Here is a 13,675-nt window from a genome sequence, read left to right as displayed (position 1 = left end):
ATAGTTGCATATAGATTGAGGGATGATCAGCAGCATCAAAGTGGCGTTTCAAAGGTAGACCAGTGGTTTTATTTGGGTGGTTATCTGCAGAAAGGGCGAGCTTCCGATGTTACCTGCAAGGATGCCTAGTACGCCCTACAGTGATTGGTCATCGCCAGACAGCACCTCAGTTTTGGACAGGTGAGCCACTTGTTAGTTACTTGCTCGGCTGTCGTCAAACTTGTGCTGCCCTATAGGTAATTGCAACCTCCTTTATGGATGTTCATACCAAACACACGTTAAATAGCCGCAATAGCAGTGTCATAAGTTGAGTTTACTTGTCAATAAAAATCTTGCCCCTTTTTTTTTGCAAGCTGTGTGCAAATGAACAGGTTCCATGAGATTTACATTATTGCTGTGCAGTGCCCTTGTGTTTGGTATGAAGTCTGCTATAGGGACCATTTCGTTCAAGCATACATGGGCGAATGCTGTATTCAAGCCACAAAACCTGTCTAAGCATATTTGAGGCTAATAAAATATCTTGACTATAGGTCAGCCATCAATTTAAAGTTGATAGGTTAAATACTAGACTATTTGCGAAAACAAAACGTATTGTGTTAAGGAAGCATTTTTTTTTTCTGCAAGCGTTGTGCATTTGCAAAGGGTTTTTGCTGTCGTGATCATCCCCAGGAGTCGTGTTTGGTGATGGGACGGTCATTGTGCATAAAATCAAATAACTGAGATTTTGAAGCACACGTGATCATTACCATTTACTATTGGCCTAGTTAAGCTATTGAACAAATATTGAACTTGGGAAAAAATTTCGCTGTAGTACTTGTATTTGGCATTCGTTTACCCTGGTTGCATCAGCCATGCCAATATACCAGCATAGAAAAAACATGTCGTTAGATTACTGTGACTGCAGTAGCACAACTTTCAATTACTTGTGAGTAAAAACGTTGTTTCTTTGGCAACATGTTTGCAAATTGGCAGGTTGTGTTAGATTTAGGCTGTTTTGTAAATGCCTTGTATTTCATGTTCCTTTTATACACACATACTTTTGTCTAAGTATAACAAGCAATAGCTGACAAGTAATGTGTAATTATGACAGCCGCAAAAGAACACTCTTTTCCCCTCTTGCTAACAATTAATATAAATGTGTGTGTTTGAACATTTCTGTGTGTTGGGTAATTAGTTAAGAATTTTCACGAGGTGGGTCTTGGGTTCTTCGAATTGTCGGAAGGAATATGAACTGAACATCCTAGGAGATCGCGAGAATGGAACCACTTCTATTTGGTGAGTACACGCTTATGTCGCAGTTAACTTAATGCAAGTTGAATAGATTGTTGAGCACCATGCAAGCCTATTCGCTGAGAAAATTAATGTTTTTAGGTGAACCAGTAGGGCTGTAGGTGCTTTCCTGCTTTGCAATAGTAGTGATGCTTTTTTTCTACTTTGTCTGGTGTGATGCATAGTTTCCTTAATATACACTAGAGGGAACTCTGGCGGTAGTGTCTATGGGAGCTGTAACGCACGGCGCTTCAGCGAGCATGGGTATTGTGATTAGTGCAGGGATTTGTCTAATCTTTGTACTTCTGGCTCTGTGTATGCGACTTCGAGCTGTTTTCTTACGGAACAAAAAATCGGAAAATGTTCAGCAGTTGCCCTTCACCACGTTATTTCTTTAGCCTTATCATTTCAAATCGGCTCATGAATTTCAAAAGGGTTAGTTCTTCACTTCGAAGCACAACCGGTACACTGCAATAAATGAAGCCACAAGTGCGATTTGCCACATGCAGGTATGAAGGCTAGGCAAATCTGTGTACTGCCCATCATTTTCATGGTTGCTGAACGATTGCAGCACCAGAGTTCCCTCTCGTTAATTTTAAGAAACTTCATGATGTGATGAGAGAGACGACAGTTTTCTGAGCACTAGGCCACAGTTAATTTCAGTTGAATCAGCATCATTTTTTTCATGCATAAGGCAAAACATATAAACCAAAGCTAAGGTACACATTGATCTGCAGCTCTATGCCGCATCGTTACGATGTTGCTCAACAATTCAACAAAAAAATGTGCGCTAGTTATTTGCAACTGAAACTTTTAATAGTATACATCTTCACAACACTTGCACAAGGAAAAGACAAGGAAGCATAAGGGGAAGTGGAAACTGGACATGGGAATCTCTTGTTTTTTTTTTCGAGTCTCTGCCTTGCGAGATTGTTGCTTCATGCTCGTTAAGATGTACAAGTTCAGTAACGCGTTTCTTGGGGAAGCTCATTTTTTAAGTGCAGCTTTTCACCTAATTTATTGTACATAAAGATTGGTTTAGTTGTGAAGTCAGAGTAAATGCCATTTTAAAGTTTTCTCTTTTGCTTGCGATTCATGCACTGAAGCCATGTTAAACCGATAGTTCTTATTTGTGCACAGCCAAACAAAATAATGGTCAGAGCAGCGATTTTGAAATATAGGTGTAGTTGAAAGAAATATTTGATAGTTTATACTACTGTTGCTTGTCCTTTGTATGTTTTCAAGAAATATGGCGCACCAATAATCCTTTAGAGGAGCGCAGTCCTTAATGCAAGCCCAGCAGAAATGAAATGGACGAAACTAAACATATTAGCCAAGCGTGGCTATTTCCACGCAGGAGTAAGTCAGGGAGCATAGATTTCATGCTCACTGCTACTCTGATTTTTTCAAATTTGGCAGAAATCTTCCATTTTTGCCAACTATGTTGTTTTCATAAAACAATTGGCATAGTTACTTGACCAATTTTTGAGAAAGTGAACTTGCATTTGTTCTTTCTTTAATATGCTGCCAAGAGTGTGCTTGCCTATGTGCCAATCCCCCTCATTGTAGTTTTCTGTAGCTGCCCTCAAGTGGTGGTACAAAGTTGAGCTAATGCATTGTTCTTAAAAGAAAAGCTAGAAAACGAACTCTACCTATATGAATAGCAGCCTACGAGCTTAATGTGAAATATTTTTTGTACTAAACATCGCCTCAAACACTTATTGAAAGAGGTATAAAAATTGATTTCTTGAAATTTCTTCTTTTCTGTTTTTGCAGTGTGGATCAAATACCAGAACCCCTACCTCTAATTGACGATGATGCCGCTGATATCGTAAGGTGAGCTGGTCAGTCTCGTTCATATTCTTTAAATGTGTGCTTCGTTTTAATTTTTAATAACATTAGCTGTGTGCAATAATGGTGAAATCACATATAGCACTATTGAAAACTGGTCGAGTTGGTTCAGATTCATCACTTAAAAATGCGTGTAATGACTGTCACAGAAGCCAGTCTCTTGTTAGTCTTTTTGTGAATTTTCGAGCAACACATTGTGGTGAAGCAGTAGCTTTTCTAACTTTCATCTGCATGATCTGCTTCTCTTGGCACAATGTTAAAGTTTGCTTGCGCCACTCTTTAAAATGCGTTTGTCACTTTTTCGAGTGACTTGCAAACCACCCATTGCTAGTGCTTGGTATATTTGAAATATTTATTGGTAGTTGTTGAATAGACTGGACACATCCGATACAAAAGTGATGGCAAGATCCAGTACAACCTCGTTACAACGAAATTGGAGGGTTGCCACAATTTTCTTGGATAACCAATATATTGTTATAGCTGCAGCTGGCATTTACTGCAAATGTTATGCTTTGTAATTGCCCAAAACGAATAGTGGGTGAAATAGCGTCTCGCCCCAATGTGTTACGCAACATACCCCCCCAAGGTAGCACGCAACAAAACAACTGCATTTCACAAATAAAAAACAAAATTCATGCACCCGTTTATTGCATTTCAAAATACACTGCTGGCGTTTTAAACAGACTTCAGAACAGCAGTGCACGTGCAATGCTCTCTTCTTCAGAAACTGTGCGCGCTGTCAGCTTTGTAAGCATGCATTGCTGGAGTATGTGGGGTGGGAGTTTTGAACTGCTGAATACAGTATAGTCGCGTTGTGCATTTTTTCAATGTTGCATTGTGCGCTGTCGTTACATTGGCTCAAATTTTTATTTCCTAAAAAAATTTCTTCCTCATATCCCATAACAGGCAAATGTTACCTCGTTGAAACAAGGTATTGAATACATTGGTTTCTGTGCGAACTTTCAAGGGGAATAACATTTCGCTCATTATATCCATTATTTTGCTACAGCCCGTGTTATTATAACGAGGTTTAACTGTAGTTCGGTGTATTGGAATTCATTGATTTTTCTTTCTAAGGCCATGGCAAGGAGGGCGCCGGTTGGAAGGTACTACAATCACTGTGGCACTTACGCCAAACTGCACCATGAAGTTGAACCTGCTGGAGTGCATAATTTGTGCGAACGTGCTCCAAAGAGCCTCTTTAAGCTATGGATCCGAAACATAGAAATTGTCAGCTTTAAAAACCTTTGCTGTTTGGTTCACTGAAAAGTTGCTGTGGGATGTTCATGTCAATAATGTATGCTTAGCTGCGTCATGCTTCATTGTTCTTTTAAACTGTAATAATCATGTCCTTTCTGCCAAAAATCAAACTGTTGCTTATCAAATCTGCTTTTGTCACAGGTTAATTTAGCCAGCTCTTATGAGGCACTACTACGCTCGCAAGTTTAGAAAGGGTATATCTTCAGCAAAAGAAAATTTCATGCCTTATTTATGACTTGCCTAGAGTTTATCCTCCTGCACAGCGATTCCGAACTGTTGCTGCGTATTCTAAAAGCCTTTAGTCTGTGTAAATTGTGCCTAGTTCTTCGACATAAATATGAAATAATGTAAGTCTTAACTAAACAGCTGAACTAGCCTTTTTCAGTTTATGGACCAAATGTTAAGAATGACGCTTTCCTGTTTGAAAGGTTGAGGACAGAATGTCACATTGATCGATGTATGACATGGAGTGTTCTTGATGAAATAATTTGAGGGCTTATTTTGTTTCATGCATTGATGACTTGGCATACCGTATGTAATGAATGTTTGTATTTTGTGTGTGTGTGTGTGCGCGCATGTGCGCGCATGTGTGTGTGTGTGTGTGTGTGTGTGTGTGTGTGTGTGTGTGTGTTTAGAAAATGTCTGTACTGTAACTGCAGGACTTGGACTAACAGGCTTTGAAACCTAGTCAAGCTCTGCTGAGCTTTTTCTTCCCATGCCTTCTACTCTGTGATGTGGTAAATAAAAGAAATGAAATATTTGTACAGTGCTAGCGGAACAGAGTGTCAGCAGTCAATGTTTCCTTGCTTTTGCAGTCTACCGTTCGTAAGGGGAAAGCCATTGATAGATCGAACAATTCTCCCTCACATGCTACTTTTCTGCTGTATTGCAGTTTGTCTAGTGGTGCAGTTCATGGACAGAAACTGCAAGGCAGAATCCCTGCATGCTTTGCAAAATGTGTTGTGGACTGCAGGAATTTAAAAATTTGTCTCCTTGTACTCTTGCTCGCAGACCATGGCACTCTGTCGCCTTGGTCTGCCCGCGGCTACACAGACGGACCTCCTGTTTCCTGCGTGGCACCACTCTTCAAGGGGGTTCTTCGCTTCCTTGGGGACACACGTCCTCAGTCATGGACGCCTTTTCTCTTCTTCTATCTAGTCCACATATTTAATACCCTCACCCCGCCCCTACAGGCGCTGAGCTGTGCTCCAATTTAGGGCTGCAGAAGTTGCGTCTTTTCCTTTCCTCAACCTCTCTTTCTTAATAGCACCACGTGCACAAGTGAGGCTGCACTACGTGACAGCTAAAGCATATCTACTGCACAGAAAACTTCGCAGAACTGCCACACATTACTAAATGCATCACGTGAAGTTCAGCAATTGTATGTATTACTTGCAGCCGTCACAATAGGTTGTCTAACACGTTTCACACACAAATGCCATCGTTTACTCAGCATAAACGGGCTGAATAAAAAAAGAATGCCTTCAAACATGAATGGTAGTGGGCTATGCTTCCAGACTTACGCAGGTTGACTGCATAAATCTCCCTTTCGAAACACCATCGCATGCCCATGCTCTGTTGCATCGAAAATACGATTGACTCCGTATAATTTGTCTTTTCTTTTGAGGCCCCAAAACAATTCCCCACTGCCGTTTATTATCCATGTCCCCTTCGCGCGGATGTCCTCGCATACAACGCGGGCATAGCAGATGCACAGAATATTCATAGCATGCTAGTGAAAGCCTAAGTGGCGACTTGCGACGCTGGCGACACATGGGTGCTGTGGAATGTTGCACCAGGTAGGCTGCACGTTTCTCGTATAACACCTATGCAAGCAGTGGCGTTGGGATCAGCTTAGTGTGAAAGTGACCAAGACCTTTGCACCTTTTTGGGTCTGTCGATGGTCTCTGCACTGTCTGATGTAATGTGCGATTTCTAATTTGCCTGCTTTCCCATTATACTGTACCACATTGGCTTTGCATATCAACTATTGTTACTGCTTTGTGCAGCCACCTGCAAGCAGTCTTGCTGGAGAATGGCCCATCCCAGGAGGAGGACCTGCTGAAAGCACTGCAACCTGAGCAAGCTCGCGGGGTTTTGGCTGCATACAACACTTTGACAGACTTCTTGGATGGGCACCCAGGATTCAAACGCAAGGATGAGGACCTACTTTCGTTCATCTACTATGTAGACCCTGACGACGATGATGAGGGCGATGATGATTGCTACTACACCTCCCCCGCGGCCGATCTTTGCAACGGACTCTCCACACTGGCAGTCGGTGCCAAGGTGCAGTTAGAAGTTGCTTGATATCATGCTTCTGAAGTTGTCCGAATTCCAGTCTGATATTTCAAGGGGAGCTTCCTGTGCATGCCACACCTGTACATACACTGTAGAGTAAACCCTCGTTACAACGAAGTGGCTTTATTTAAATGATCGCTTTTATCGAAGTGTCACGCAGTCTTGGCCCCAATATGTGTATTTTAGACCCGATTACTCTGAGCATGTCGATAGCTTGCTCTGCTTAGAGCAAAGTAACAAGTTGCGAATTTGCATTCAGTGCCGCGAGCAAGCGACCGCCACCGAGCCGAGTGGCCTTTCTTGCGCTGAGCGAGCGATGTTTGTGCTAGCGTCGCCAGGCTAAAGCACGCCAGTGCCGACTGATGCAAATGGCGCGAGTTCCAGCGGCGTGGATTTAAACCTCCCTCTCTACGCCCTACCTGGGAATGGAGGCGCTCGCCAACATGCTAGCTGAAGAGTGCCTCGATGACTCGGAGGCGGACAAGTGTATCGAGGCACTCTAGCTGGCTGCTTACCCCTACGTCGCTGGTAGCGCCTAAGCGGTTGTTTCACGTGACCAGCATGGAGGCTTGGCGTGCTCCCTGGCCCCTGGTTTATTTCCATCCGTGTTAGGAAGACGTACATGCGCGTGTTTAGGGCGAGGTCTGTGTGAACCTGTGATGTTGTGCGTGCGCATGGTGGGGGTGTAGTGATCGAGTGAAAATGGCACTGGTGATGCCTGCACGGATGTGTCTGACATTGGAGTGGAAAGTACAACTGATACGGGAGGCGGAAGGAGGAGGCCGGCAGAACTCTGGAATCTCAAGACAATTCGGAATACCAGCATCACTATTATCAACGGTTTTAAAGAATAAGAATGTCATGCTGGAAGGCTTCGAGAAGAGTTCCTCAGCCAAACAGAAGCGAAACATCATTGTATGTATCCTGAAGTAAAAAGAGCGCTTCTCGAATGGTTGAAGAACGCTAAAAGTACAAACCTTCTTTAAATGGGCCTGCGTTGACTACAAAAGCCGAAGCCCTAGTCGTCTAAATGGGAGAGCAAGATTTGAAGTCCAGCAAGGGCTGGCTTGAACATTTAATGAAACGGCACTGAGTGCCTTCAAAGTCTGTTGTTGGGGAAGTGAAGCCGTGGGCAGCGTCGTCGTAGACGGATGGCGCAAGCATCAGCTGAGTGCCCTACTTTAGCAGTATGAAGATGGAAACATTTACAATTTGAATGAGGGGGCATTATTTTACAAACTGTTGCCGAAGTTCATGTACATTACATCATGAGGAACCTCATCAAGACGTAAACAAAGCAAAGGACGAAATACAGTGCTGTTCGGTGCTAATGCAACGGGGAGGACAAGCTCCCTTTGCTGATACGGGGGAAGGTGGCAAAGTCCTGGTCGACTAGCCGGCCGAAATAGTAGACTTGCTTCGAGGCCCTTAGAGGAAGATGAGCCACTAGACCAACAACCTCACGAAATACCAACAGTAGCACAAACGCAGGAAAGCCTCCGTCTGTTGCAAAATAGAGTGGAGTGGGCTGGCGGCCAACAAATAATTTGCCTGAACAATCTAGAGGAGGCAATTACAGTGCAACCTTGCAGTTGTCAGTTTTCCTTGTTCTTATGTCTTTACACCTTTACAGTGTACTGTAATACTTTAAAGAATATGCTTGAGATTACGTCTAGGTGCACATTAAAGAACCCAGTGTGATCAAAATTTCTAAAGCCCTCCAGTACGAATTTTATCGTAATCATATTGTGGTTTTGAAATGTTCACCCTAACAATTGTCATTGCTTCAGATTTTGATCATCAAAAGAAAAAAGCATGTTTACTGAAAATGCATAGTTTCTTGTTTTGTTTGCCAGACTGTTCGAAATGCATTCAGAAACTCTATACTCAGTTTCATGTGTCCCTAGCACAGAAGAGCAAATTCAACATAATTCTCGAGCACACGTTGCTGCGAAGCGAGATGCAGTGCCCATGCGTGGTGCCCATTGCTTGTCCTTGTGACCTTTACGAGCAATATCGCAGGATTTTTACTTTTCTGTGTGTTGTAGCTGTGATTTGTACGGTGATTTTGCCACATTTTCGGTATGAAACTATTTTTGTGGCTTTATAGAAATTGAAGAAACAGTTCCCACTTGCTTGTGTTGTTACAAGCAAGGGATGAAAAAAGTAACTCTTTTGCCTCGTATGCATTATCTTTCTATTTATAAAGTACAAACAGAACCAATACTGCCTTAAACTTTTATGTTTAGGCTGTGCAGCCACAGCGCTGCAGCAAACTAAGTCTTTGGTTCTGATTAGTCCGTGTTGGTGGAATAGGATATGTGGAAAAATGAGCGCTGTAATGGCATCACCAAACCGAATGAATCAAGCATTCTTTCTGGAGATATTTTTCATATTACCCAACACTGTATCTTCTGAAAGTCCCCTCACGTTTTAAAGCACCTGCCGCGCTGGTTTAGTGGTTGCTTTTCTCCCTGGCTGACCCATAGGTGTTTGGGATCAAATACGGCTGCATGTTTATTAGAGAAAATGCTTGAGGCCCGTGTGCTTAAATTTAGATGCATGTAAAGAACCCCAGGTGGTTGAAATTTTCGGAGCCCTACACTATGTATTGGCATCTCTCGTAGTCGTGGTTGGGGGTTGTTAAACCCCCTCAGTTATGAAGTTTCTAAGTGAAGCTTTTATTGACTGACTTGTGTAGCTTATGATAGTGATGTCAAAAAAAAAATCCTGCTCAATCACGCAGCTAGTGTGCACCAAATTTTAATCAAATAAATTTTCTTTGCAAGGCTGGGGTTCAAAACCTGGGTCCCCATGACCCAAAATAAGTGCCTATAATATTAGGCTACCACCCATGCTTGCTCATTGTGTACTCTAAAGCACAATAATGCATTTCTAACTATAAAAAATAATTTGGGAGCAGTAATTCGCTATGTTGCTTCATTGAAATTTCCTAAGAGAGCCCCTAAACAATCTTACATTTTTTCAAACATTTAGGGTAACCACTCTCATTGTGGGAAGATTATCGTCACGACCTATGCCGCACGTGGCAATGCTATGAGCTGCAGGCACGCCACAGACCACCCCCCCTTTCCCCACCTCTTCTGTAGGTCTTTCTGACCTCCGTTTCGCATCGAGAAGTTGAATCTGTGATGCGTAGCGCAAGTCATGCTGCGATTGGTCATGCGCAAATTTACGTATTCTGGTTAGTCTGCACGCACCCGCCCGCACTCTTCGTTTGTTGTTAGTCGCGTTGCAGAAGAAACGGCGTCTAATTTTGCGCGGACGTGCTATGACACTGCGTGTCGCCATACAGATTTATCATGTCGGCAATCCTTTCAATGTGTGTGTGCAAAAGCACGGGTCAGCAAGACAACAGCGGTCAGCAAACAAGCACGGAGTTGGCATAGTCGTGCCAGCTGAAATAGGACGGTGTTTCGAACAGCACGTGTCTAGTATTATGTCTCTCGAGCCTGGGAGGGACTCTTTGCAAGGAGGCCAAAGTGGCTTTGGGAGAGGTGACCAGTAGAGCGTGGTGAAGAAAAAAACCAAAAGGAGTGATTGCCGGGTTCGGATCATCAAACGTGCGTTATGGCGCAGTTTCGAAAAATTCTCGTGGAGACATGTTCACTGTAGTTCATGCATAACTTGCCCACCACATTTTGACCGATGGTTAAAGGGCCCTTTAACCCTTCTGTCACCTTGCAGGATTCCGCATAACTCATTTGCAATTAAAATATTTCATGTTATGATCTAAAGTGATCCTCTGGACAAAGTGTAAAGTCGATACCAGGAAGTCCAAATGTGAAGAGTATATCGACTTCAAGAAAACAATTTCTAACCCATGTTTCTATGATCGTGTGATCGTATTTTCGTTGGCCCATTCTACATCATGAGACTCCATGCTGATTCAGCAAAAAAACAGCGTTTAGGTGGAGGCCTTTACGGAAAAAGAAAAGCAGTATGTCAAGTATACCCATGCCTAGGCCTCTTACCCCCTTTTCCTCGATTAGGGAAGGGCTCCCGATTTTCCACATTTTCGTTTCACATGCTAGAAATATCAGAATACATTGTTTGCAGATTTTTCTTTAGTGGTGAGCAGTGACAGTGGCAAGTTGCCGTTCAAGAATTTAAGATGCCCACCAAATATGCACTTACTCTATCCTTATTCTTCAATAAGGTCCCTTTACATGAGTAGGCTCTTGTGCTAGTAAATGATCAAGAAAGACTTACATAAAGGGACATTCGGGGCAATCACCACCTCCAAAATTGCCAATTCCAAGTTTACACTCTTTTCTATGAAAGCCCGCCCCTAACTTGGCACCCCGATCATACGATGCACCCATGCAAAGCACCTGAACCTGAAATTAGTCATTGATATCAGCCCTGCATAAAGGTTGCCCACCGAACTAAGTGTATAAAGGTGCTCAATCTCAATGAACCTGACAATTTACAGGGTCCTGCAAGCAAAGGTGCGACCCTTGATGTCTGTGTACTAAGGTGGTACCATGATGAAATAGGCAAAGTTTTAGTCTCCAAGACCAGTGTTTGTTGCTTATAGCTGTTACGTTGGCCTATCTGACGTGCTTCCTTGCCATGCTTCCACACTGCCATTGTTTCATGCCATCATTGTAACCCACTGTGCCACTAACAAGAAGACTTTTTAAAGCCCACATGCACTGTTTTTTTTTTGCAACAAAATTTTGCTACTGCCGTCTTGAAATTTTGGTCGTTCCGGAAAAATGATCCTCTCCACTTTGCCCGGTAATTTTTTATTCGCAGAAGGGGCGGCTCTCAATTTTACGGTATTCGTCTACTGGACCTTTAGTTGCATAGTCGTGTCGCTGGTTTCCAGTTGGAAAACTTCAAATTGCTAGCAAACGTTGGTACATATTCTGACATAAGTGCTTAGGGAAACTTCATTATTAGTTTGCTTAGTACTTACATTAGAAAGGAAAATGTATGTATGGTGGCAGGAAACACCTGGCATGACTCGCACAAATGAATGGCAGTCGTGCACAGTTCAGGAGGTGGTGCTTGTATATTTTTCTTAAATAGGTGCAACGAACAGACTGGTACGGTTGTCATTAATAATCTAAATAAATGTCGCATCAGTTGAACACTTGTGCAACAGGAGCAGCAGTAAAAAGCTTGATCATCTGCTTCGCAGAATGCTGCTGGGTGCCAGAGTGACTCCCCGGTGGATAGCGACAGTGGTGCCCAGAGTGTGCGTACCAGCTCGCCCTGCAGCACTTCGTACCTGTCTGCCATTGAAGGAGAGGATGAGGAGGAAGACGATGAGAAGGGGAAGAAACTTGGCTGCAAAGATGACAGTACCCAAACACCCTTGCTGCCGTATCGCCAGTCACTAGGCACACAGGTGGTACAGCCAACACACAACGCAGAGTCCCAGACTGAAGGATCAGAGCTTGACCAGGTGGGTGGCTTGAGCTGGCAAGGGTATTGCACAGATTGCGGGCTGGAATGGATGCAGGGTCTTTTAGGGAACTGAACATTGAAAGTGATGACTTCTATTAATCTATTTTTTTTTCAAAATCACTTTTGGAAAAGCAGTCTTCACAGAAGTAGTTCAGACTTCATTGGATGTTGGGAATTACGGGATTGTAGGTTTGTCGATGGTCATTGTAAGTTGTGGAACTGTATCTGATGTGCAGTTTTTGTAATTCGGCCTCGATTCGTTCTGCAATAGTTTATGGCTTCGGCAATGCCGGCAGTCGTTTCTGCAAAAACATGTCTTAAAGGGGTTTCTTAAGCAGGCTGGGAGGGTAAGTTCCGTGGAAATGATGTGAGTGAACAGACTTTTAGATTATTTAAAAAATAGACATTTTGTACGGGTGCTAGAGAATTAGTGAGTGCGTTTCTAGGATAGGAATGACATTCATTTTTTTTTTCATGGAACCAGGTGAATTAGTGTAGTATGCAGCAGGTTCAGAAATAAGGTTATAGGCCCTTGCACTATCTAGAAACACAGGTGCTGGGTGCCTCCTGAGTTTTGTAACGTAGTAGCAATTGCAAGGAACGAAAGCTTCAGCGAATAACTGATTTTTACAACTTTTTTTCCTGTGAGTGGCCAAATATTTTAAATTTTATTCCTAGCTACACACATATTGAATTAGTCATTGACTTTAAGTGCCTTCCTTTTACCTGAAAGGGGAAAGTTTTTCTTAACCAGTACAACTTGAAAATACAACCTTTTTGCTTCGGTGTTGCAGAATGATAATTGAAGTGACTGGAAGTCGCTTGAGAAGCAGCATGTGCTGCTGCCATTGCAGCCTTGAAACTGAGCAAAAAGATGATTAAAAATTTAGCATGCCCTTGACTCTCCTGTTATGGCAACGTTCTTGTCGTGGTTAGAGCTGCATTTTCTTAATTTGCAGATTACTGAGCTGGAGCTACAGCTGAGAAAACGAGATGCCAAAATTTTTGAACTCCAGGAGAGGCTGGCATGTATCCAGGAAGAGCACGTGTAAGTTTTTGGGGTCTTGGCCAGGGCTGAAACAAGGCGCAACAGTTCAATTATGAGGTTCAGGTAGTGGGAGGCTCCGGAAATATGAATCATCTGGGATTCTTTAACATGCATCTAAAGCTTGGTACCAGGGCGTCTAGCATTTGGCCTTCATTGAAATGCAACCGCTATTGTTGGCATTGGCGAGTGGGTACAAATGCATAGTGAAAAAAAAGCACGAAAATGACGAGGATGAAACAAAATAGCCCTTTCTCCGTTTCTTCTGTTCTTTCCTTGTTGTTTTTGTTTTTTACTACAACCTCCATTGTCTGAATCTAACCCACGGCCGAGCTCATTAATCGCTGTAACACCGCAGTTGGACTTTACAATCGAAGCACAATTCCAGTTTGTTTGGGCTGAACGTGTAGTTGAATCTCAAATGATACAATTACGGTTGATGCGAATTTCGTGATATGAAATTTAAGGTTGCTTTGGATGGACTATATTATATCAGTGGTGGATGCAGCC

At 42.9% G+C, this 13,675-nt stretch overlaps 1 protein-coding gene across 1 annotated transcript in view; it reads left to right on the top strand.

Moving 5' to 3' along the window:
* Nucleotides 1-13,675, top strand: part of LOC119171908 (uncharacterized) — a 167,224-nt gene that overhangs the window by 78,580 nt on the left and 74,969 nt on the right. Inside the window, exons 17-21 of the mRNA XM_075893030.1 lie at nucleotides 91-180; nucleotides 3,046-3,105; nucleotides 6,390-6,669; nucleotides 11,852-12,118; nucleotides 13,080-13,168. Of these exons, the coding sequence (XP_075749145.1) occupies nucleotides 91-180; nucleotides 3,046-3,105; nucleotides 6,390-6,669; nucleotides 11,852-12,118; nucleotides 13,080-13,168 (786 nt within the window). The remainder of the gene's footprint in view (nucleotides 1-90; nucleotides 181-3,045; nucleotides 3,106-6,389; nucleotides 6,670-11,851; nucleotides 12,119-13,079; nucleotides 13,169-13,675) is intronic.

This window comes from Rhipicephalus microplus, chromosome 4 (assembly GCF_043290135.1).
Source record: "Rhipicephalus microplus isolate Deutch F79 chromosome 4, USDA_Rmic, whole genome shotgun sequence".
In the NCBI taxonomy this organism is placed as follows: Eukaryota; Metazoa; Arthropoda; class Arachnida; order Ixodida; family Ixodidae; genus Rhipicephalus; species Rhipicephalus microplus.
This window is presented reverse-complemented; position numbering and strand designations above follow the sequence as displayed.